The sequence below is a fragment of the Phyllostomus discolor genome, chromosome 5 (assembly GCF_004126475.2).
Source record: "Phyllostomus discolor isolate MPI-MPIP mPhyDis1 chromosome 5, mPhyDis1.pri.v3, whole genome shotgun sequence".
Taxonomy (NCBI): Eukaryota; Metazoa; Chordata; class Mammalia; order Chiroptera; family Phyllostomidae; genus Phyllostomus; species Phyllostomus discolor.
The window spans coordinates 21,414,387-21,436,524 of NC_040907.2; the positions used below are offsets into that span (position 1 = coordinate 21,414,387).

A 22,138-nucleotide genomic window follows, 5' to 3' on the forward strand; every position below is an offset into this window, starting at 1 on the left:
GGCACCGCAACTCCACAACCAGGTCCAGCTCAGCAGCAGCATCTGCAGGACCACAGGGTGACCGACAGGCCAGGCCACCAGGAATAACAGCTAACTCTGATTGCAGGCAGTCGGGGAGTTTTCAGAGCTCTACTTAAGTGGGGAGGGTCCTATGGGGAGGCAGAGGGCCCCATAGGGGCCCCTATTCTCTTGTCGCAGTGCTCTGGCAGACGCTGTGATTTCACAGGAAAATGCCTGCACCCAACGGGAGAGGCATCCCCACTGCGGGAGATGGAAGGCAGAGAGGCTGAGTGGAAGGAGCACCGGCTCTGGGTCAGACTTAGATTCATTTTCTGGTTCCATCTTGGATCCCTGCCTGTCTTGCAAGATTTTATGAAGAAAACCCCCGGCAGTGACTGCATTTAGAAGCGGTACCACACAGCAGTTAAGACTTTGGGATCAGAAAGACTCTAGGCTTAAATCCTAGAGTTTGTAATCCTGGGCAAGTTACTCTAGGCCTCACTGTCCTCATCTGTAAAATGGGATACTAATCCCCGTCTCACATCGCTTCGATGAGGATTAAGATAATGCAGGCACAGCACAGTGGAAGTAGCCTGACTTGGACTTAGGGGGGTTAGTTAACATCACTGAGATCTGAGAGATCAGGAAATCAGTCTCTTACAGCTGAAGATAAAATCATGGAAGATGGATTTATAACAGTTTACCAAAAGACATCTAGAAATGTTTAGTAAATTCCCTAATTACTTTCAGAGTGATAACATAGAAAGGCATGATACTGTATTTATTTATTTGATCACCACCTTGAGGATCACTAGAATTCTTAGATAAATGGTGGCGGAGTGGGGGGTGGAGGGAGACACTAAGTCTCAGCTGTCTTGTCTATGTAGTGGGCTGGATAATATTTACCTTGTAAATCAATCTTCCTGATAACGTCTGCTCTCCGAAAACACTGCCCCTCTCCTTCCTGTAATGACTGTATAAACTTTCCGTGACCCTACTTTGCTACCAATCAACTGATAGAAAGATTAATACTGATTACTGGAGTCCTAGAAATGTGGACTTAACTCATCTTAGAAATACTTGATTCACATTAATTTTGTTCTAATTTGAAGTGTCATTTGCTTTGTTTAAAGATGTCTTAATATAACTGGTGTGGATTTAGACCACATATGGATGATTTCAAATATCCTAAAGATATCACTAATTAGGGATAATTATACAGTGTTTGAGACATAATGGCCATGCAGCTAAAGCTTTAAAAATAGCTCAAAGCAGCCATGGGCTCTCATTTTCCTGCCAGCAGTCTCAAAATGCAGTGTCAGGCCTGGGTCCCCTGATGCACTGGAGAAGAACTGGTTATGATACAGCATCTAAAACACATCGTTTCTTGGGAGAAGACATAACAACTTCCACTGCGAAGAAGCAAATCATGCAAGAAACAGGTATTCGCTTTAAAGAAAATAATCACACATTACAGCAAACTGGGACTCTTCCCCACATCTGGACCCCCCTCGGAGAGCTGGCCGCTGGTTCAACAGCGGCCGTTCCTTCGGCACATGCAGGGAGCATGTGCCCTTGCTCTGGGCTTGTCTGAACTGAAAAACATCATCTGGATTTCAAAGAGTAAGAAAGCACATTCTTTTCACTAACTATAAATAATTTGGAAGGGGAAGAAAAAATATTAAGTTTACTATGCTGGCCTAGATGGTCTTACGATTAATCACAGAGCAACAATTTATTATATTATATTATGTAAATTAATGCTATGTTTCTTAACTACACTTTTATCTTTAAAACCTAACCATTTTTAATTGCATAACTATTGATTAACTATATTGATCAGGGGAAGGTGTCCAGGATCTGTAAGACTGCTGTCTGGGATAAACAAATGATCGATTATTTTTCTAACAATTCCCAAAATGTCAGAAGGTTGAATTAAGATTTGCTTCTGAGTATTTTTACATATCAAATCAGTGATGTAATGTAGCTCGTAATTCAAATTGAAATTTTAAAATAAGTTAGTGCTTAAAATGAAACCTGTGCCTATTTTTTTTTAAAAAAGATTTTACTTATTTTTAGAGAGAGGGGAAGGAAGAAAGAGAGGGAGAGAAACAACTGCCTCTCACACACCCCCAGCTGATGACCTGGCCCACAACCCAGGCATGTGCCCTGACTGGGAATCAAACCGGTGACCTTTCAGTCCACAGGCCGGCACTCAATACACTGAGCCACGCCAGCCAGGGCCTGTACCTATTCAAGTCGAACAGTAGTTATCTTAAACAGGCATACTTTTAAATTTAACAGAAAACACAGTCTTTTCAACTGGTGACTCACACTGTAGTTTAAACCATTCCATAAAAATATTTAAAGCATAAATCTACACATGTTCAGACCTCTCCCTTGAGGGGCAGTCCAGCTTTGACATCACCATCAAACACGTTGCTAAATCACTGCGGAGAAAGTCATTTCTGTTACTGGCACAAAGGACTCATCAGAGTTGATTGCATAAGGTAGCCAGTCCTCACCCTGCTTTTTTTTTTTTTTTCCATGGGGGTGGAAAACACAAAAGCATCTCTCTACAGCCACTTTTGTAAGATTCCCCCTGACCACAGAAAATCATCTTCCTCTTCCAGTTGCAAAATGGCCTAAAAAGAATAAAAGCGAACTATCATTTATGAAGACTCACTTCCCTTCTCTCATTTTAGATGTATATTTCCAGAAGAGAATCTTTTTGTGGGCGAGACCAGATCTGTCTGGAGATTAGGTGGTGTTGAACCGCTGGGAGAACTTCAATGTAAACTCGGACTAAAATGAGAGGGGAAGAAACCCCTTAGTAAACAGTATTTTAACATGGAGCAGTATTACCAGAACTGGAACCACCATCCTATTCTCTAGTTTTTTTTTTAAATTTTAGTTTTATTTTGACTTACTGCTCCATGCTATCTATAAGTAAAGGGCTTTCATAGGAAGTGGTTACTGAATGCCTAGCATGAGGTCCACACACCAAAGAAGGGCAAAGACTAGGAAGAGTCTAAAGCAGTCAAGTTATCCTCTTTATACATTCACAGAAGGCAAAAAAAAGAAAAGGCATTTATGAACTCACAGGTAGAGGTTCTTGATTCTGAGGCAGTAACTGTTTTTTTGTTTTGTTTTTTCTTAAATAAGAAAACCTAGGGAAGGGACAAGCTGTGTGACAGATAGCATGCAAGACCAGAGGTAAGAGTTTAATTTTATAAGATGACTTATCTATTTATTCCTTTTAGTCTATTCTCTCTCCCTCTGAAAAATCAGAACCAAGGGATCCAAAGTGTCCGAGACAGGAAATGAGTAAGGCAGGAAAAAGGATGTGGTCTGAAAAAGTGGATTCTGGGGCTGAGCCAGAGCAAGGAACAGGCACAGGGTCACAGATGGGGGAAGGGGTCTTGGTGGCAGGAAGAGAAGTCCTGGGGTCAGCTGGCTCAGACTGGAAAGCTGGTGGCAGAGGACGCATGTTTGGAGAAGCATGCAAAACACCTTCCTAAAAGTTTATCCGCCACTGAAATGCAGAGAAAAGATGGCTGAAGAGAGCTACAGACAAGAGAATTATTATGGGGACAGAAGGAAGAAGTCTTGGAGTTTCCTTTCCTCTTTACTTTAAGGAAAGTGGAAATAATATATTTTATATTGGGTGTGCTTGACAAGGTAAGTTAGAAATTAAGCCAGGACCTGGAAGAGAAGTAGAAAGGGCTGAGAGGTGATTACATGATGAAACACACACACACACACACACACACACACACACACACAAAACAACTTAAAAAAAGAAAAAAAAGAAGGGAGTGAGAACAGGAGACTGCTCGTGAAAATGCAGCTGAACAACTGAGCAACCAATTCAAGAACAACAGAAAAGTGGACTAAGAAACTGCCTACTTTCTCAAGATTAAGGCTGGAGGAAAAAGGCGTCTGTTTCTCCCAGTGTGTATGGAAACAGATCCTGGGTGGGCTGAGAGGCAGGGCTCACAGGATGAAGAGCGCCTGGAGAGGGCAGGTGCCAAAAGAACACCACTACCCATCTGCCGGACCCTCGGTGAAACAAGCCAGCCCTTGTGAATGAGCCAAACCAGAAGCTCTGGTTCCCGCCTTGCAGGGGCTGGAACTTAGGTACAGAAACAGTGGAAAACACAGTTTATCAGCTGATTCAAAAGTGTGGATATTTCCAAATATAGATCCAGATGTTTGGGGGCTGTGGGAGAAAATTGATTTTGTATCTTCCACAGTGCCCAGAACAGCGCTTTCTTTCTATGAAGCAGAAGCCTAGTAGAGGTGGATTAGATCTAACTGAATGAAACCAAAACTACTTAGCTGTGCAGGTGTCTTAAGGCTCAAGACAGAATCTCTTGCTATATCACCAGTACAGTAAGCTACTTTCTATTCTAGTCAAACTGATATAAACCCTACACCCCTTGTGACCTAAACCTAAGCCTACTCAATGGACACTGCCACAGGTCTGCTGCCCCATACTGGTACAAAAGATGGGGAGGGCAGGGGGCAGAAATAAGGGCGTAAAAAGGAATTTTCTTGCCTTATTACTTTTAATTCAGACTCACCTAGAAATCCTGGCAGTTCCAACCTTTGGTTGACTCAGAAGGGGAAGAAAAATCCCAGGTGAATGATAATTGGATTACCCAGTTATGCCCCAGAGCCAAATGGCTGGAAAAGGCCTGGACAGCAGGGTAGATACAGTTAAAGAGACTATTTTCTAAACCAGAAATTGAGACACATAGGCTGATAGACAATAGGTGGAATATTTTAAATTGTGGCTGTCCTAGAAAAATCGGGGACATATGGTGGATTTAGGTCGGTCGTTTCTGTCACTACAAGGGACCCTCTGGGCCCAATATGCTAATGGGAGAGGATTAAAAGTCTAGGGTGGGAGATATTGAAGGGGAAAGCTGTCTGATTTGTAAAGCAGGAAAAGGACTAAGAGTGTGTAGACAGCACAGAGAGAAGGTAAACGTTCTAAGTATGGAGTAGGAAGGAAAGGAAAGTTGATCAGAACTGAAAGTGTGTCAGTTATACTAGTGAAATCTGTTCAGGTATCAAAAGCAGGGGTGGGGGAGGGACAGTGAGGGTATCACTGGCACAGACTGATGGAGTTCAGACTGTGCTTCACCATTAGTTTGCAAGCTGACCTTGGGAAATTATTCCCTCTCTGTGCACTTAAATAGAAAAATCTCATAAATCCCGATTTTCATGTAAAGGATCAACACAAATTACTATACCTTCATTTGGCATGGGAAGGAGAGAAAACGCTCTTCTAAAAATGGAAGAGAAGGCAGACACAGAACAGCTTGTCCCTTTCCATCCAATTAAAAACCTCGGGAGACTGAACTAGATTAAAAACAAAACTCTCCAGCGAAGCCTCGGCCCCTGCAAGATAGAAGTCCCCTATCGATGGAGTACAGCTGGTGCCAGCAGCCTTGCCCCTTAAACGGACCATTCATCCCCGGATAAATCGCCGTTCCGCGGGGGTGGGGGTGTGCGGGGACTGGTAAGGACGGGGACACACGGAAGCGTCTGGCACGCCGAGGTTGACACTGAAGCTTCCAGGGGAGTGCCGGATAGGCAGGGTCCCGGACGAGGTAGGGAGTCACAGGACACCGCCCAGGCGCCGAGAGGGCGAGAGTCGCCGGCTGGCACGGCCTGGCAACCGAGTAGGCCCGGGCCCGGAGTGGCACCGGAGGGCGGTGCCTGGTTTCCAGCGCGACAAGCGCGGGCCGAGGACCCTTTCTGGCAAGAACCCCTCCCCCGCACGGGCACTGACCTGTCCAGGGCCCGGCTGGGCCTGGCCGGGCGGGGCCTACGCAGCCCCTCGGCCGGGCGCCGCCTCGCGCGGGGTCCCGGGCCCGGGCGGGCCGCCTCCTCTCCGCCGGGAGCCTCCGAGCCGGGGCCCGGGGCTGCCGCGGCGCATCCGACCGCACCGGCCTGGCCGGCGTCAACAAAGGGCGGCGGGGGCGCGAGGCCCGGGCGGGGGCGCGAGCGGCGGCCGAATTGCGCGCGCGCGCGCGGCGGGCGCTCGAGGACTGCAGCCGCCGCGGAGACAATGCGGCGCGTCCCGGCAGGGCTCCCGCGGCTGCCTCTGCCGGGGGCGGGGTGAGGCGCGGGGCGGGGCTTGGGCTGCCGGGGCGGGGACTCTGGGAGGCGGGGCGCCAGCGCGGAAGCCAGGCCGCGCGCTTCCTTTGTGCGGTCACCAGGGCCCCGCCCCGCGGCCTCCGGGGGGTACGGCGAGGCCTGCGGCTGGTTAGGGACGTCGGATTTCGGTTTGAGGAGGCTAACGCGATGCCTCAGGGAGCTCCGCCTTAGCCGAGTCAAAATTCCCCACTAACGTAGGGGACTGGGACTCCCGCCTCGGCCAATGCGGAGGCAATAATAACAACTACAAGTAGTAATTGCGTGTTTAATGTATGTCAAGCGGTACATGCATGCACTCTCAGTGTTCCCAGTAATCCTGCAACTGGTGATTATTCCCAACTGGGAACTGAGGATCAGAGAGGTCAAGTAATGATCAAAGTGATCCAGCTACACCTCCATAAACGGGGATAATGCCTACTCTTAGGCTTACCGTGAAGGTTAACTGAGGACATTTAAATTGCCAGCAGTGCCTGGCACACAGTTGGAGCCCAATATATGTTACCTCTTTTCCTAAACCGCACTGGTTTAAACTGAACCGTCGTGGTGAAGTACATTCATTCAGTAGATATGCTAGGAGCCGTGGGGGTACAAAAGACATACTCGATTCACAAATCCTACCCCCAGCTTTGTGCTGAGTAGATAACACGAGTCTCTCCATAACTGATCTGTCTGTATTCCCAATATTTATTTTCCCATTCTTGCCTTTTTTAGTATTCATATTCTCCCTCTTTTCCCTTCAGGTCTCCCTCATCCCTTTTTCTTTGTTTCCACGTTTTACATTTATTTTATGTCGCTGATTGTTTACTTCACTCCCTTTCTCTTTTCCCTGTTCTCTTTCTTTTCCCTCTAGTATTTTTTCAAAATTTCAAAGCCTTCCTTTATTAATATTCATACTTCTTCCTTTCTCTCTATTCTCCACACGTGCCCACACTTTCCTGACTCCCTACCTTTACTTCCTCTGCTCCCTCCCCGAATGCCCATTCCCCAACTCTGCATGCCCAGGTCCTGCCTACCCTTCAAGGTCTAGACTCAACAACAGTGGTGGACAAACTTCTTCTGCAAGGGGCCCTAGAGCAAATCTTTTAGACTTTGAAGACCATACCCTCTCTGCTGCAACTACTCTGCTGTTGTACCAGGAGAAAGCAAACACAGACAACATGTCTGTGAATACTTGCGGTTGTGTTCCAATAAAACTTTATTTATGGACACTGAAGTTTGGATTTCATGTAATTTTAATGTATCATGAAGTACTATCCTTCTTTTTATTCTTAAACATCTTAAAATGTAAAAAACATTGCTAACTTGTAGGCTGTACAAAAACTGGTGATGTGGCGGATTTGGCCCCTGGGGTGTTGCCTGCCAACCGCTGCTCTGGAACAATGCCACTTCCTCTCTGCAATCCAACTTGGTATTCTGCCCCTGACAGTAACTTTTCCCTCTTAAAGCACTTCCTTATAAGCCTTCCATGGCAGTTATCACATTTTACTTTTTATTGTATGTATTTTTTCCTGTGCATTTCTCACCTTTCCCAGGAGACCTCAAGCTCCTTGAAGGTAGGGTGCAAACTTCTTTCTCTATGTATTACGTCCCATCCCACAGAGCCTTGCACAGAGCAGGCATTCAAACACATACAGAATGGATATACAGTTAAGTGTCAGGTAGTTGACAATTGTTTCCACTGTGCAAAGCTTACTTCTCTCACTAGATAGTACTTCTGGAGCAGGATGCTTATTATGCATATATTATCTTGATTAGATTACAGAAAGAGATTGTTGAGGGCGTTATAGACAAGACGGAGAAAGGTAGGCAAATGTCAGTTCATTCAGGGGTTGTTGGATAACAAACACTTGAATAAAGAATGTTGATTATCACCAACCTTCAGACAGGGCATGTGTCCTCAGTTAGATCCTATGCAGTATTCCTATCAGCAAATTGGCTAAAGACAAAGCAAACACGCTATATAATTTACATATAGCAAAGTTAAGCAGAGGAGTTAGTATAATGAATAACAAAATTCTAATATGAAACTTTCCTGCCCTACTACATATTCTCCCTGTGCCTCAGTTTTTTAATCTTTAAAATGGGGGTGATAAAAGTTCCTGTCTCAGAGGGTTACTGTCAGGATTAAATGGGGGAATGCACGTAAAGCCCAGCAGAGAGGGCCCAGTAAATGTTAGCTATTAACTGTTACCATTTTCTTGCTAGGCGGAAACTAAGGACTAAGTTCACAAGGTTACATTTAACACACATAATTAACCATATTTTGGCTCAAAATGTAAGTGGTATGGAGTTTGAGACTGGGGAGACCTGGAATGATAGTGGTCCATGTAAAGAGAAACCTCAAAAACAAAAACAGGAAAAAAAAAAACAAAACAGACCCAAACCTCTGGAATTCAGATGACACAGCACTCTGTGCCCCCACAGTGTCATCCCCCTGGGTCGGAACAGCGAATGCGGGGCCACACATGCAACGTCCTGATGAAGGGCAGCGAGGGGGATGCATTTGGAGCCAGTCTCGGTGCTGCCCTTTCATGGCTGCGTGACCTAGAGCCTCTTCAAGCTTTTTGTTTCCTCCTCTGAATAATGGGGACAATAATATCTCCTTCTCGGGGTTATGATTGTGGGAAAGGAAAACTTAGAACAGTGCTTGGCATGGAGGAGGTGCCTCCCTACTATCCTGTGCAGATGTAGGAAGCAGTCCTGTCCCTTGAAGGGCTTTTACAGTGAGGTCCAGGTGCCAACCTATGGTGACTAGTGGCTTTTTACATTTGGGATTAAGGTGGTTAATTTTGGGGATTACACTTTGAGAGAATGAATGGAAAGGTGGAAAGTGCCTACGCAAGGATGATCAGAATGGTCTTGACATGTGATAGGTAAAAAAGGAAAGAAATGTCAGATATTCAGCCTGGAGATTTTCTCTTTTTTTAATGGGAAGGAGAGGAAAGAGAATGATAACTGTCTGCAAATGCTGTAGGAGACGGACCCTGTTACAATTTACAAGACAGAATCCCAGCCAGTGGTGGAAGTTCTGGGGAGCAGATTTGGGTTTAATTTGGAGAGTGACTTCCTGATAATTGGAGCGATTCCACAGTGGAATGGGCTGTTTTTCAAAATGATGAACCCCTCATCTTGCAAGTGTGCCAAGAGAATGATGACCCCTTTCCTATCTTCTAAGTTTTCTAATGTTCTTTCTCCAATTCTTTTGCTTTCCTTTTCCTTGACCCCGTCCTCCATTCATTATAGCAATTTATAACCTTTACCCCCTACTTTGCCCTAAAGTATTATTCTTCTAATTTCTCCTCCAGTTTCCAAACTGTTTCCTATTGGCTCTCCCCACCCCCACCCCAGTGCACAGTCCAATGTCCAGATGTGCCTCCCTGAGTTGTAGGCAGCACATGGCTCGGAATGTCACTGAGATCTGGGCTGAGATTGCTGTGCACACGGGCAGAGAGGGGAAGGAAGGCAAAGGGATTGTTGCGAGAGCAGAGTTTCTGCTGTGACCCTCTCATCAGGGCAGAGGGACCCAGCAGAGTCTCTTGACACCCAGGTCAAGGAGAAGTCCACTTGTCACTGGGCACTCGCAGGCGGACAGATGGGGAACCCAGGGCCGAGCACCACCGTTCCTTCGAAGATGCTCTCCGTGAGCTGAACTCATTCTGAATCCTCTTCAAGCTCCCCCTAGGCATTCATTTCTCTTATCTTTGAGCTACACAGACATCTTGTCATATTCCCAACTTCAAGAACTCCCCGTCATTCCAAATGAAGCGGAGAATTGAGATAACCGGCTACCTGCCTGACTCTCACACTGGCAGTGGATGTGCAGACGCGTCTGACGGCAGGGACATGCGGGCCTCAGAGTGTGCATCTAGGGCTTTTGACTCTCCTTTTCCTTCTCTGTCCTCCTACCCTTATGCTTTCCAGGTCCCCTTTCATTACAGCCTTGGTTCGCTCTTCTCTTCCTACCCCCCACCCCGTTTTCACCTACCCAGCTTCCTAGTTGTCTCTTTGGGCTTGCAATGGTTTCCCCTTCTGGTACTGATGCCCAGGGTAACACGCCAGGGGATGACAAGGAAGGCCAATGTTCTCCCCTCCCCCAAGGGCCCCGCTACCCTTCATACCGTGAGCTGTGCACTGCTGGATGTTAGGGCTCTTGGGCACAGGCAGGCCACCAGGCATGGCAGTGACGATGGCTTGCTGATGTGGGGATGGGCCAGACCGGGTCTCAGGCACACTCTTCTCCCCAGGTACCGCTTCCTTCCAGTCCTCTGGGGTGCACTGTGGGGGCTGTTAAGGGACAGCACAGAGATGATCTTCTCATGAATTGCTTTTACACGTTGGACATTTCCCGTTTCTGTGGAGCTTGGGTAGAAGGCAAGGACATTCAGATTTAGCCAGCCCCAAGTGAGAGAGAGGCCCCTTTTCTTTCTCAAAATACTCTGAGGACCTCACCATTCAGCCCACCCAGAAATGCACCCAAACGGGGGGCTGTGGGGTTACCTGCGCTGTGTACTCACCCCACCCCTCGTGCATTCCCTGAGCCTCAGTGGCGTCTCACTCACCACTGGTGACGCGGGCTGTAGTTGTAGGATGACAGCTGAGGCGTGCTGGAACCTGCGTTGAGGGGTGTGGGACAGGCCCTCAGGATATCCATTGTGAGGCCCAGCGTCAGGCGTGGGAGGGTGACAATGCGGAGTGCTGCCAGGCTTGTGCAGGTTGGCAGTGGGGCACTGGAGAGGTAGGGTGGGTGTGACTGGGCCTAGAGGCGCAGTGTGGCCTTCGGGGCTGGGCTGCAGGGCCACGCTTGGGGGGACTGAGGCGAGCTGGGGGTGGGACTGGGCGTGGAGCACGGGCCGTGACTGCTGGGGCTGCTGCTGCAGCGGTTGTGGCTGCTGCTGCTGCTGCTGGATCACAAACTGGGGCTGCAGGTGCTTTGCAGATGGCTGCGGGAGGAGCTGGTGTGGCTGCAGCTGAGTGTAGGCTGAAGGGGGAGAAACCAGGGTAGGTGGCGTGGCCTGACCTTGTCTTCTGCTATGTCCCCCAACTGTGCCTCCTCCCACACCCACATAAAGGCGGCTTCCCAAACTCAGTGTCTCTTGCGCTCACCTAGAGCCTGGCTTGGTCCTTGCCATGGCCCGCTCTCTCTCTCTGTTCTTGCTTTTCTCCTATGCTGAAACTCTGGACCTTTGGTTGTCCTCAGAGCCCAGTGCAAAACTCACCTCCTCTGCGAAGGCTTCTTTGGTCACTCCAGCTGTTCAGAGAAACGCTGGATTCTCTAGTGTGCCATGTTCTCTCTCCCCTCCATGCCCTTCCCTTGTGTTTTCCCATGGCTTCAATACATGCAGCCTCCCATCGCCCAGCCCCACTCTGTCTGGCTAGTTCTCATCCACCCTTCCGGCCCTGCTTAGGCCGGCCTCCCCCAGGGAGCCCTAGTTGCACACAGTGGTCCTCAGACTGAGGCCGGAGGCGGAGCCTGGCTGGACTACCAGGTCCTTCTGTTACATATTATGGGACCGTGGGATGGGGGGGGAACTATGTGAATAAAATGAGAGAAAATGATGACGTGTGCACAGTACAGAGCCTGGGACGCAGTCCTGTTCAGTCATTTCTAGCTGTAATTAAAATGCCTGGGTTCTGCGAGTGTCTTGGACTTACTAGCTCTGTGACAATAGGTGTACTCCAGTGATCTCTAATTGTTCCTTAGCTTTCTTCCCTTTCAGATCATGAACCCCTTGGAGTCTAAGCCATCATGTATCTCTTTACCCAGAACCTCGCGTAGTGCCTGACATTAGATGGGTGCTGAGCCAACTGACTGTGCTGGAGTGGAATCCCTGTGTTGCCATTTGCTGCTGGCCTCTTCCTCCTCCACTTTAACCAGGCTGACTCTTGGAGGTGAGGATTCTCATACTTTTTAGGAATTCCTTTGGTGTGTAGCCCATGCCTCGCACACAGCGGGGTTGCAGGGAATTCAGCTCAGAAATCGGTTGTCCTCACATTGCCCACTCTCTGTCTGGTGGCTTCCAGGCCAGCCTAGCACGAGGGCAGCTCAGCCAAATCTGTCCCACCTGGAAGCGGCCCCGCACAGACCGCCGCAGTGGGAGAGCCGGCAGAGACGGGCGGTGCATTCCAGCACCGGGGGCCACAGCTGGATGCCCACGAATACAGTTTTACAACCAAAGGCTCCCGGCCAGCGAGGATGAAGGCAAAGCCTGGGTCCCGAGCTAACATGTAAAAGGATCCTGTGATGCTTACAGGTGTGGAGGAAGCAGATTTCAAACTGAGTTAGGGGAGGTACTTTCCTTCTTGAATTTTGTCGATTTATACACAAGTTTCCAGCTACCTCATCACAGCCCGGCATGGAGCTCCAAGCAGAAGGCCAATAGGAATAGAAAAGAGAGAAAAACAAAGCGATTCTCGGTGACCGACTGTTGGAGGCAGAGAGGGAGGGAACACGGATGCCCACGGGCTGCAGTGGGGATGTCAGTCAGTGACGAAAGAGGGAGACTCGATGGCGAGGAGGGTTCGAGAGAAAACTGTTGGGTCTGAGGTGATGGTAGAACGTCCAAATGGAAGTGGCAGGCAGGCATTTGGTGATTCTAAGTTGCCTCTGGCCCCAGCCTAAGGCTTGTCTCCTAATTCCACACTGAACAGCACAAAACCTAACCATCAGGGAGAGACAGTTAATCAGGCAAACATCACAGTCAGCAATGTTTAAGGCGCCCAAGATATTGTAGATGTGGTTCCCTGCCCTGTTAAGCTCTGGAAGCCAAAAAGATCGGAAGAATGATGCTTAGCCTCACTGAAAACTCAAGGACACCTCTTCCCTGATTACAAAACCATGCATTCCTGGGCTGGGACCAGAGTCAGCCCAGGTGCTGCCCATCAGAGGTGAGAGCCAGAGACGGTGCAGGTCAGGGAAGCTGAGAGGGTTCCAGCAGTATGGCCCGCTGCTGTGCGGCCTGAGATGGGCCCTTTCCTTCTCAGGGCTTCAGAGTTTTTGTCTGTGGAACAAGAGGCGTGGTGATCACATACATCTCTTCCAGTTTTACAGTTTGATGGGGGTGGCTACCACAGGAAAATAGCTGAAGTTCAGGATTTGTAAGGCGAAAACGAAAAGGCTAGAGAGAAAAAGGCTCTAGCTCCATTGGAAAGCGTAAACAGTATAGTGAGGGACAGAGCACATTCGGTTACCAGGACTGGGGAAGGCGGCTGCTGGCCTCCTGGCCCTCCATCCCTGGGCCTCCCCTCCTCTCCCTGTCTCCCCCATCCCCTGCTGCTTATGGAAAGCTGAAGGCAATTATTTTAGAATAGATGATGCCACTATATGCCAAGGCTGTAAACAAAGCTCACGAAGGCTTAGATAAGTTCATAGTTCAAAGATCCCAAGGTATTTTGGGTGAAGTATACATCCTTAACATTTGACATTGATAAAGAGCAAATGCTACAAATTAACTCTAGCATTATCCTGGGTCAAAAACCCTTATATACAAATTTTTGCAGTGACAATTCTAATGGGTCTCCCTGATTCTAGTTCCTTCTCTCTAGAGCCCGCCTTACAGATGGCTGCAGATTAGTCTTCCTAGTGCACGGATCTGGGCCCTGATGAGAAGCTCTCAGGGGTTCCCCTTTGTCTGCGGCTGTCTAAAGCCCCTACCGTTTAAGATCTTTTTACAACACAAGCTAACCTTTCAATTTTTATCATTTCTTTGATCCAAGCAATCTTTACTGCTCACTGTCCCCTGTACGGAGTTTATGTCTTGCCTCATACTGTCCAGAGTGCCACAAATCAAATCCTTGTCGTTCTTTCCCTGCCTTTGCAGACAACAGAACTCTTCCCTTTCTGAGCTGCTCGGGGTCTCTCTGCTTTGCGACGCCCTCAGACACACAGCATTTTCAGCAACGTGGGCTCTAGGGTCAGGGTGCTCGGACTGAACCCTAGTCCGACCACCACTAACCAGCAGTGGGATGCCGGCAAGTCACAAGGCCTCTCTGTGCCTCGGTGTCATCATCTTTAAAACAATACCTGCCTGGGAGTCATTTCCCTTGTCTCCCTTAGCCCGCAGACTTAATGGGATTCGTTTGTTTCCTTTAAAGCACCTTGAATTTAGTAGATGCTCAATTAGTATTGTTGAATGAATGAATGAATGAATGACGAACAGGGTGGGGCTCCAGCTTGTCTGCCCCACAAACCTTGTCCTCTCCAGAGTCAGAGCACGGGTGAATGGGTGTCACCTTACAGGTCATTTTGGTTTTAGCAGCACCCTGGTTTACTGAAGACCTTCCTTCTGTCCCACCTCTGCTCACTGCTTTCCTGCCTGACCGGCAGCCCACCCTGACGGCTCTGCCCATTGTCCGTAAATATCCCATTCCCTGGTGCCTTTTCGGCTTCAGTTTCAGGGCTTCCCTTTCCTGGAGTGCCCGCCCTCTGCTCCCCCGACCTACGGCACGCGCTTCTTTGGCCTGGGCTCCGCTCCTGCTCTCTTCCTCTTTGCCTCAGCCCTCCACTGTGAGTTTCCCCTCAGGATTCCTGAATGCTTTTATTGTTTGTTTGGTTTTTTGATTCACTTGTGATTGAATGTGTACTATCTTGTATATGAATTTCATTGGTTCTTAAACATATATCCTTGTCTCCCCCACCTCCCACTTTGCCGTCTTTAGAACTGGGCGCATACACAGTTGACGGAGCTGGTTTAATCGGCAGTGCTCTGCTTTCTCAGAATTAAAAAAATGATGGTACATCTTATAGTCAGTGGTGTCTTAGATTAAGTTAGACAGAAATACTCCCTTTTGCGTGTTTATTTCCTATCCATCCAACCAGCCTGCCTGGCTTTTCAGTCAAAGATGACTTATGATGATTCTTTTTAAAAAATTAAAGTGGCTTTACTTCAACTGGAAGGTTTTTATGTTCCCTTTCTCTTCCGCACTGTCCAACACAATACTCTACAGGTTTGTAGGTGCTCAGCAAATGTTAGCTGCTGATCCCGGTACGACCCATGGGTTCTCCTCCCTCCCCAGCCTGCCAGCTCAGTCTGGGGTGGTGAAGGGAGGCATTTCCTACTGAAGCCATGATTCTCAAGGGGCCTCATCCCTCTCCCCTATAGCTACAATGGGGTGTCTCTGTGTATGAGATTAACACACAGAAATGTCTCTGGATTGTCCTCCTTTTTCCCTAAGGTCCAACACTTTCTCCCCTGGGTCCATTTTAGCTCCTTACCCCCATTGCTATAAAGTTCATCACTCCTTAGGATCAAAGGCTTGGTCCCCGGAATCTGAGCCACAGCTTTGGAAGGGGTCACCAGCCCCTTCTGCTCTGGAGTTGGGGAGGCACAGGCCCGGGGCCTGCATGAATTAGGGCCCAGCTAACAGGAGAGACTCCGGGGAATGAACAGCCTCCTTAGAATCTGAAGAGACCAATTCACTGTCCCAAACTGCTGGTTCTTAGCAACAAGAGGATGAAGGTCCTGCCCGCAGGAGGGCTGGCTGTGGGGGGCGGCTGACATGCCCCTTCATCGCACCCACTGTCAGCTGGTCAATACTGGGTCTCTACTGATCTCAGGCCAAATGGGCAGGAACCAGCGCACCGTCCCAGAAGTGCTGGGACTCTGGTGCCAGCATATACGGGGGCTGCAAGCATCCCAGCCAATAACTGATGAGAGTTTGGAGCCGCCGGAAGGAATACTGCAAGAGGAATGGCATTCCTCTCTCGCAGGAACATCACTGCCTACTACTTGTTACTACCTGCTACTGCTCAGGGTTTAGAAAGTTAAGTGAAGAGATACCTTTAACCATTCATTCACTCAACAAACATTAATAAGCACCCACTACAGACCAAGTGCTATGTTCGCTGCTGACTATAAAACGTGGTCCCTAGAACAGATAACAGTTTAGAAAAAGAGACAGCTGGTACACAGATTCTCTCCGCATGACTTGGTGAATGTTAGATAGGAGATAAGCACGAAGTGCTAAGAACATAGAAAAGGGGATTCAGCCTGGGACAGAGAGTAGAGAAAGCTGCCTGGATGGAGTGTTTAGCGCCATCCGGAGTTAGGAAGGTGACAAAAGGAACAGCATGTGGGAAGTCTTGGAGGTGTCAGTTACCACGGTGCATTCAGGAACCTGTAGGGCATCCTGACAGCTGAACCAAGGGTGCCTAAAGGAGAAAAGCTAGAAGAAGCAGCAATTTTAGGTTAAGCCTGACTGATGCTGGCGCCCTCAGGGGGCTGCTCCTCGGCAAAGACGTCTCGTGTCATCAGGCCTCAGGGAGTGACTGAGATGGAGGATGCCCCGAGGAATCAGAATCCTGTACACGCAGACACAGAAGCTCAGAGTTTTCTGGAAAAACTGAAAGCAATAGCCACATACATTTCTGGGGTGCAGTCCCTGGGCTGAGGGTTGGGAGGAATACAAGAGGGAAGCAGGGTGAAGAGAAGTCTTTCTGTAAGAGGAAAGTGGGCTATGAAAACAGGGTTTCCAACGGCAGGGGCTCTCTGTGGTGGTCTGCCTGCACGCTGCTCTGCGGCCACCTGGCAGAACTGCCGAATACCCTCTGTGAGCAGGGTTCCTTACCAGGCAGCCTGGAGCATTAAACAAGAAGCTACCCCACCCTTGGCAGGGGGATGATAGGAGGCACAGCAGAAGTGGCAAAAGGCATGGGTTTCAGTCAGTCAGATCTGCTTTGAATCTTGGTTCTGCCACTTGCAGGCTGTGCAGCCTGAGACAAAACGCTTAGCCTCTCTGCATGTTAATTTCCCATCCTGCCAATGGTGATACGTCCCATATAGAAGAGTTGCTAGAATCAAATGGAATATTGTGTTGAAACCACCGAGATGTTTATTGCCTTTGTTTATACCTAGTAGATGCTCACTGAATGGTAGCTGTTCTTAAAATACTGCTATTTGTGTGTTGCTCTGAACGACTGAAAGCATTTTTATCATTTGAGTTCCACGTATTCCTTACAACAAGCCTCTGAGGCAAACAGGCAGTGTTTCCATTTTGCAAGAGAAAATGGAGCGTGGTTTCCAAGTGACTTCTGCAATGCAGTCAGCGAAGGGAAAACCAACTGCATTTGATGGATGAGGCATGCCGCCTTGCCTGTGACAAACGCTCAAGAAATGCGACTGGGTGAATGAATAATACACGTCAACAGCACAAATGGAAAGGGCAAGCCCTGGGGGATTAGTTGGAGGCTGCTGAGAACTTGAGAGGTAATCCTGGCAGGATGGACAATGAAAGGGGAGCATTAGGCCAGAAGGTGAGAGGTAAAAGGTATGTGACTGGTCGAGTAAGCCATAAAGGAGCGGGAATTGGGAAGAAGAGGCTGAAGATCTGCAGGAGGAAGCTGGGGGCAATGAGAGCAGTTCCGTGGGCCACATGGGGAGCGTCGTGAGGGGCTGCCCGGAGCCAGTGGGTTTATCAGAAGTTATTATGTGCTATTTGGTGAGCCCCTCCTCTCGCCTGGGCATCGCAGCTGATCCGGGAGGAAAGAAAGACACAGCGGGGGGTTTCTAACCGAGGAAGACTGTCTCTGAGGAAGATGAGTCCTGCGGCTGTGAGCAGGGTGTCCCAGCAGTCAGCGAAGCCTGTGGTGAGCCCGCTCTGTGAGGGTCACCTCTGCAGGCCGGCTCACTCATCTATCCAGCTGGCGGGAAACGTAATCATCCTTGTTTTATAAATGAAGAGACTGATGCTCACAGAGACTGAGTAACTTGATGATGGCCATACAACTAGCAAATGATAAAGCTGGGGTCTGAAACCAGTTCTCAGTCCAAAGCTTATGCTTTTCCCCTGCGAATGCTCTCCCCCACACTGAAGGGAAACGCGGTCAAAACAAGCCTGAGACCGTGAGCCTGGGGCACAGGAGTTCCTCCCGACTGTGGGCCGCGGTTAGGAACTAGCAAAGAGGACCTGTCCACAGAGGGAGGCTTCTGGGTTTTTGCTTTTGCCTCATTTACGAACTGTGCAGATTTTAAACATGTGTACTCAGGTGGGGTGGTGTCCAAGTGGGGAAATCCCGTCAACGCTGGCGGTCTGTGGGGAGAGAGGACGAGGGCAGGGAGGATGCATGCTGGGAAAAGTCATCTGCGGACAGGTGGCTGGATTTTGAAATGTAAGACAGACAAGCTCCTCTGGGGGCTAAGTAGGTGGTGGAATAAAACATGAGGGGGCCAGGAAACAAGGTCTTGGGGGGGTCCCACAGCTAATGGCAGTGGGGCAGGGGCAGGGAAGGAGAGCAGATGGTCTCAGACACACAGGGCCCCCCTGGGGGGGGGGGATTTCCCAGGGCCCGCGGGGATAACCTTCCTTCTGTTCAGTTCTCGAAACGTACTCATTTTTCAAGGTGCAACTCAAATTTCCACAACCCCTGTTGGAATTTAAACATGCTCATCTCCGTGACTCCCATATGGTTAGCATTATGTTCGGGAGATAATAGATGCTAAGTGAATATTTGTTGAGCTGAACTGAACAGTTAAGAGGAGAAAAACTATCTGGGGACGACAGCTATTCTTTCTGAGCCACAGCTTCTTCATTCGTGAGATGACACGATCATTGTTAGGGTTCAATGAGAGAGATATATATATAGGTAAGGCATTTAGTACAGTGCCTGGAATACGATTGTTCTTTAATGTAATTGCTCCTATTGGCTGGCAGCAACCATGGAAGTAATATACGTAAAAGGAGCCTAGGATGCAGCATTTCAGGAATGAAGGAATATGCTCAACAGTTCCCAGGTCCTTTGTGTATCTGTCTCTCCCTCTCTCTCCCTCTCTCTCTCTCTCTCTCTCTCTCTCCTTCTCTCTCTCTCTCTCTCTCTCTCTCTCTCTCTCTCTCCCTCTCTCTCTCTCTCTCTCTCTCGTGCACCAGTGGTGAGGGATGTTATTAAGCAAAATGTAAAACTCCACTGATATCCACTGATATCCCGTGGAATTTTGGTTCCAGCTAGACAACAGGCCCACCTGCATGCTTTGGTTCCTTTAAATTGGATTTTCTAAGTAAAAATGTGTCTGCCCCACAGTTTGGCAGCTGGTTTGGGAGGGAAATACGGTAGCCAGGACCCCTGGGATCAGCAAGCATCCCATTGTCTGGGCTATCACAGAGAGAAATCACTACCCCCGACACAAAACCCTCTCTGTGATAAAAACAAAGCCGCTGTGTGGCAGGCCTTTCCAACAGAGAATTCTCTCTCCTCCAGGAGACCTGAGGAGGGACGGGCGGACAGAACAAAGCCCTGGCATCTGCGGCACAATTGTGTGAAAAGGGCCCAGGATTTTCAAAGACCAGACAGTTGCCTTTTGTTACAGCATCTCCCTCCTGGTCAGACTTTCTCCTCACCTTCGGGCCTGAGTGTGTGCCCAAGGCCTCTATCCACCAGAACGAGGACTCCAGGAACTGAGCCTCCTACGGGAGCTGTGGCCCTGCTCCCTTAGGACTGGGCTTCCCTGGAGGCCAGGCCCGTGGGACCTTGCTGCCTGCCCCTCTTCTGCCCGCTCCAGTTCAGTCCTCTCGTCCCCGAGAAGCCCAACCTCTTAGGCTCTGCTCTCCGCCCCTTACTCCCCTCCCCCACCCACCAACCCACCCCTTTTCAGGGCTTAAGGGACCTTTTCTATTTGCAGAGCCTAAAGAGGCCCGTTGCCAAGGTGACAGGAGCAGGAACAGCAGGGAGCTTGCCATGGGGGAGGGGCTTTGCCCCCAAACAGCTGTCAGTGGGAGCAGTCCCAGCTGGGACTAGCGCGTTTGCCTGCTCTGGGAGGAAACAGCCCCCAGGACAACACATGCCCTCTGCTGTGCTCCCCCCACGCCCCCGCCCTCCACCACCACAAGTCTCCACTGGTTACTTTCCCTGGGGGCAGCCAGCCAGCCAGCCAGCCAGCTCAAAAAATGCTCCAACAACCGACAAGAAACGCTCTGTGCTCTCTGCCCCCCACCCACTCGTGCGCGCATGCTCCGATCACTCCGTTCACAGTGGGCTGGCTGGGCAGGAGGCCAGGAGTTACCTCTGCCGGGGGAACTGTGCAGCCCAGGGCAGGTGCTGCTCCAGGCGGCCCCACTCCCCCTCGGGTCAGAAGGGTTATTTCAGTCTTTTTGTTGTTCCCCAGGCCCTGAGAGGATCTGCAGCATCCTAAACCTCCCCGCTGTCATCCATTTGGGAGGTGGGGGTGGGGGAGTGGAACCATAGGGTTTACAGAGAGGAAGGGGTGGGAGAAGAAGGGAAGAATAGGAAGGACAGTGGGAGGCAGGAACAATGCAAAGCCTACTGATTTCTGTCTCTGGTGAGAGGGTCTTTGTGGTCTGCAGCTCACAGCTGCTCCGTAGAAAGTTCTGCGGAACCACTGGTCTCTGTGCTGCGCATAGCCACAGGCTGTCAGTTCCAGGCCGCACTTGGGACCCTGGACCTCAGCCTGTAACTCACCTGCATTCACCCTGACCAGGCTCCAGAGAAAAGAGCCTTCCACTAGACTCTGCAAACCCCAGAACAATCTCGGAGCCGCGAGGCTCTGTGAGCTTTGGGTCGGGAAGAAGAAAGGCCTAGGAGGCCCCACGTTGCTTGCAAGAACTGAGGGAGGGAAACGGGGCTTGGTGACTCAACCAGGATCTGACTCAGCCAGACATGGAACTGGTTCCCAGTTCTGCCCTAGGGTTCGTACACTGAACGAGTGTGTGGAAGAAATGCCAACTTGGCGCTCCTGCTCTGGTCCGCACTGCCACCAACTCAGTGTCGGAAGCCCAGTCTTTACCCTTCTGAGCCTCAGTTTCTTTCTCCACGAAAGGAAGAGACTGAGCTCATCTTTGGAGCACGCGGAGCCAGACAGAGAGAAACCCCTGGGGCCATGGGGCAGCGAGGCCTCGACAGGCTCTGCAGTGAGCACTGGAAGGCAGGGACTAACGCTTTGGCCTGGAAACCTCAAAAGGGCGAATAAAGGGAAAAAACTTTAATTCAGTTTCTTCCCAGCTCACTGTCATAATGCGTGACGTGTGCTTCCCTCTGTCTGTCTTGAATACTTTGTGCACTTGGCCTGCTGAGTAAACTGCTCGTGCTTCACGAGCCGAGTGCCATTTCGTCTGAGGGGCAGCGGCTCTGACCCATCCTGCCTGGAGCTGAGGTGACCGCCTATGCCCTGTGCCCACCTATCTTGTACTTATTCCTATAATAGAATTTATGAAATTGAGTGGATTTGCGTATATAGCTGGCTCCCTCCCTTTGACTGCACACTCCTTTAGGTGCAGAATTACCTTTTGACCATTTTGGTTAATTAGTAACAAGCACGCAGTAGGTTCTCAAAAAACAACAGACTGGATAGTAACACGGCCTGGATGAAGACAGAGGGTCAGCGGCTGGCTCAGGGATGTGACCAGGGTGAGTCTGTCTTTATTGCCAAGCCACGTGGTCCACCACTGTTATTCATTTCTCTGCTATGACAGTGTGGTTTTGTTCCCGGGACCCACCAGCCCCGCTTCTAGGGCTCTCGGCAGATTTTTCTCACTGACAATGGCCAGTAGGGGGCAGCGCTGGGGGAATCTCAGCAGGCAGGGAAAGGAGTCTGGCCCAGGGAAGGCTGATTTGCCACCTTCAGAGAACTTGCCTCACAAGTAACCTGCCGGATTATTATTATTATTTTTAAATCTGCTACATTAATTCTCAAGTGTGACCCTCACTGTCGGTCTTTCTTGGCTTTTGTCGCCAAGGGCAGGCAGCACCTCGGGGTCCCTGTGGCGCACAGAGCTCACACGTGTTTTAGCCCTCGTCACACGCGCCCGTCCCTCCAGACCGTGCTCTCCTGGCGGGCAGGGCCCCCGCTGTATTTATCCCTTTGGACCCAGAACTGGCAATGCAACTGGAAACTATTAGTCAACAAACGTCTGCGGAACGATGAGGAGACGAACCTCCCACTTCCTCATCTCCCTGTGTGGTCCTTACTCACGTCTGGCTAGCCCAGTCCTTTTTGCTGGCTCTCAGAGGATTGCAAAATAGCCC

The 22,138-nt window shown here is 49.7% G+C and overlaps 1 protein-coding gene across 3 annotated transcripts in view; it reads right to left on the reverse strand.

Moving 5' to 3' along the window:
* The window catches only part of PHC2 (polyhomeotic homolog 2), a 91,523-nt gene that overhangs the window by 16,386 nt on the left and 52,999 nt on the right, over window positions 1–22,138 (reverse strand). For all 3 annotated transcript variants that reach the window (XM_028511637.2, XM_028511638.2, XM_028511641.2), the window contains 2 exons: window positions 10,731–11,149; window positions 10,290–10,455 (listed from right to left, as the gene is read on the reverse strand). In XM_028511637.2, coding sequence (XP_028367438.1) covers window positions 10,290–10,455; window positions 10,731–11,149 — 585 coding nt within the window. The remainder of the gene's footprint in view (window positions 1–10,289; window positions 10,456–10,730; window positions 11,150–22,138) is intronic.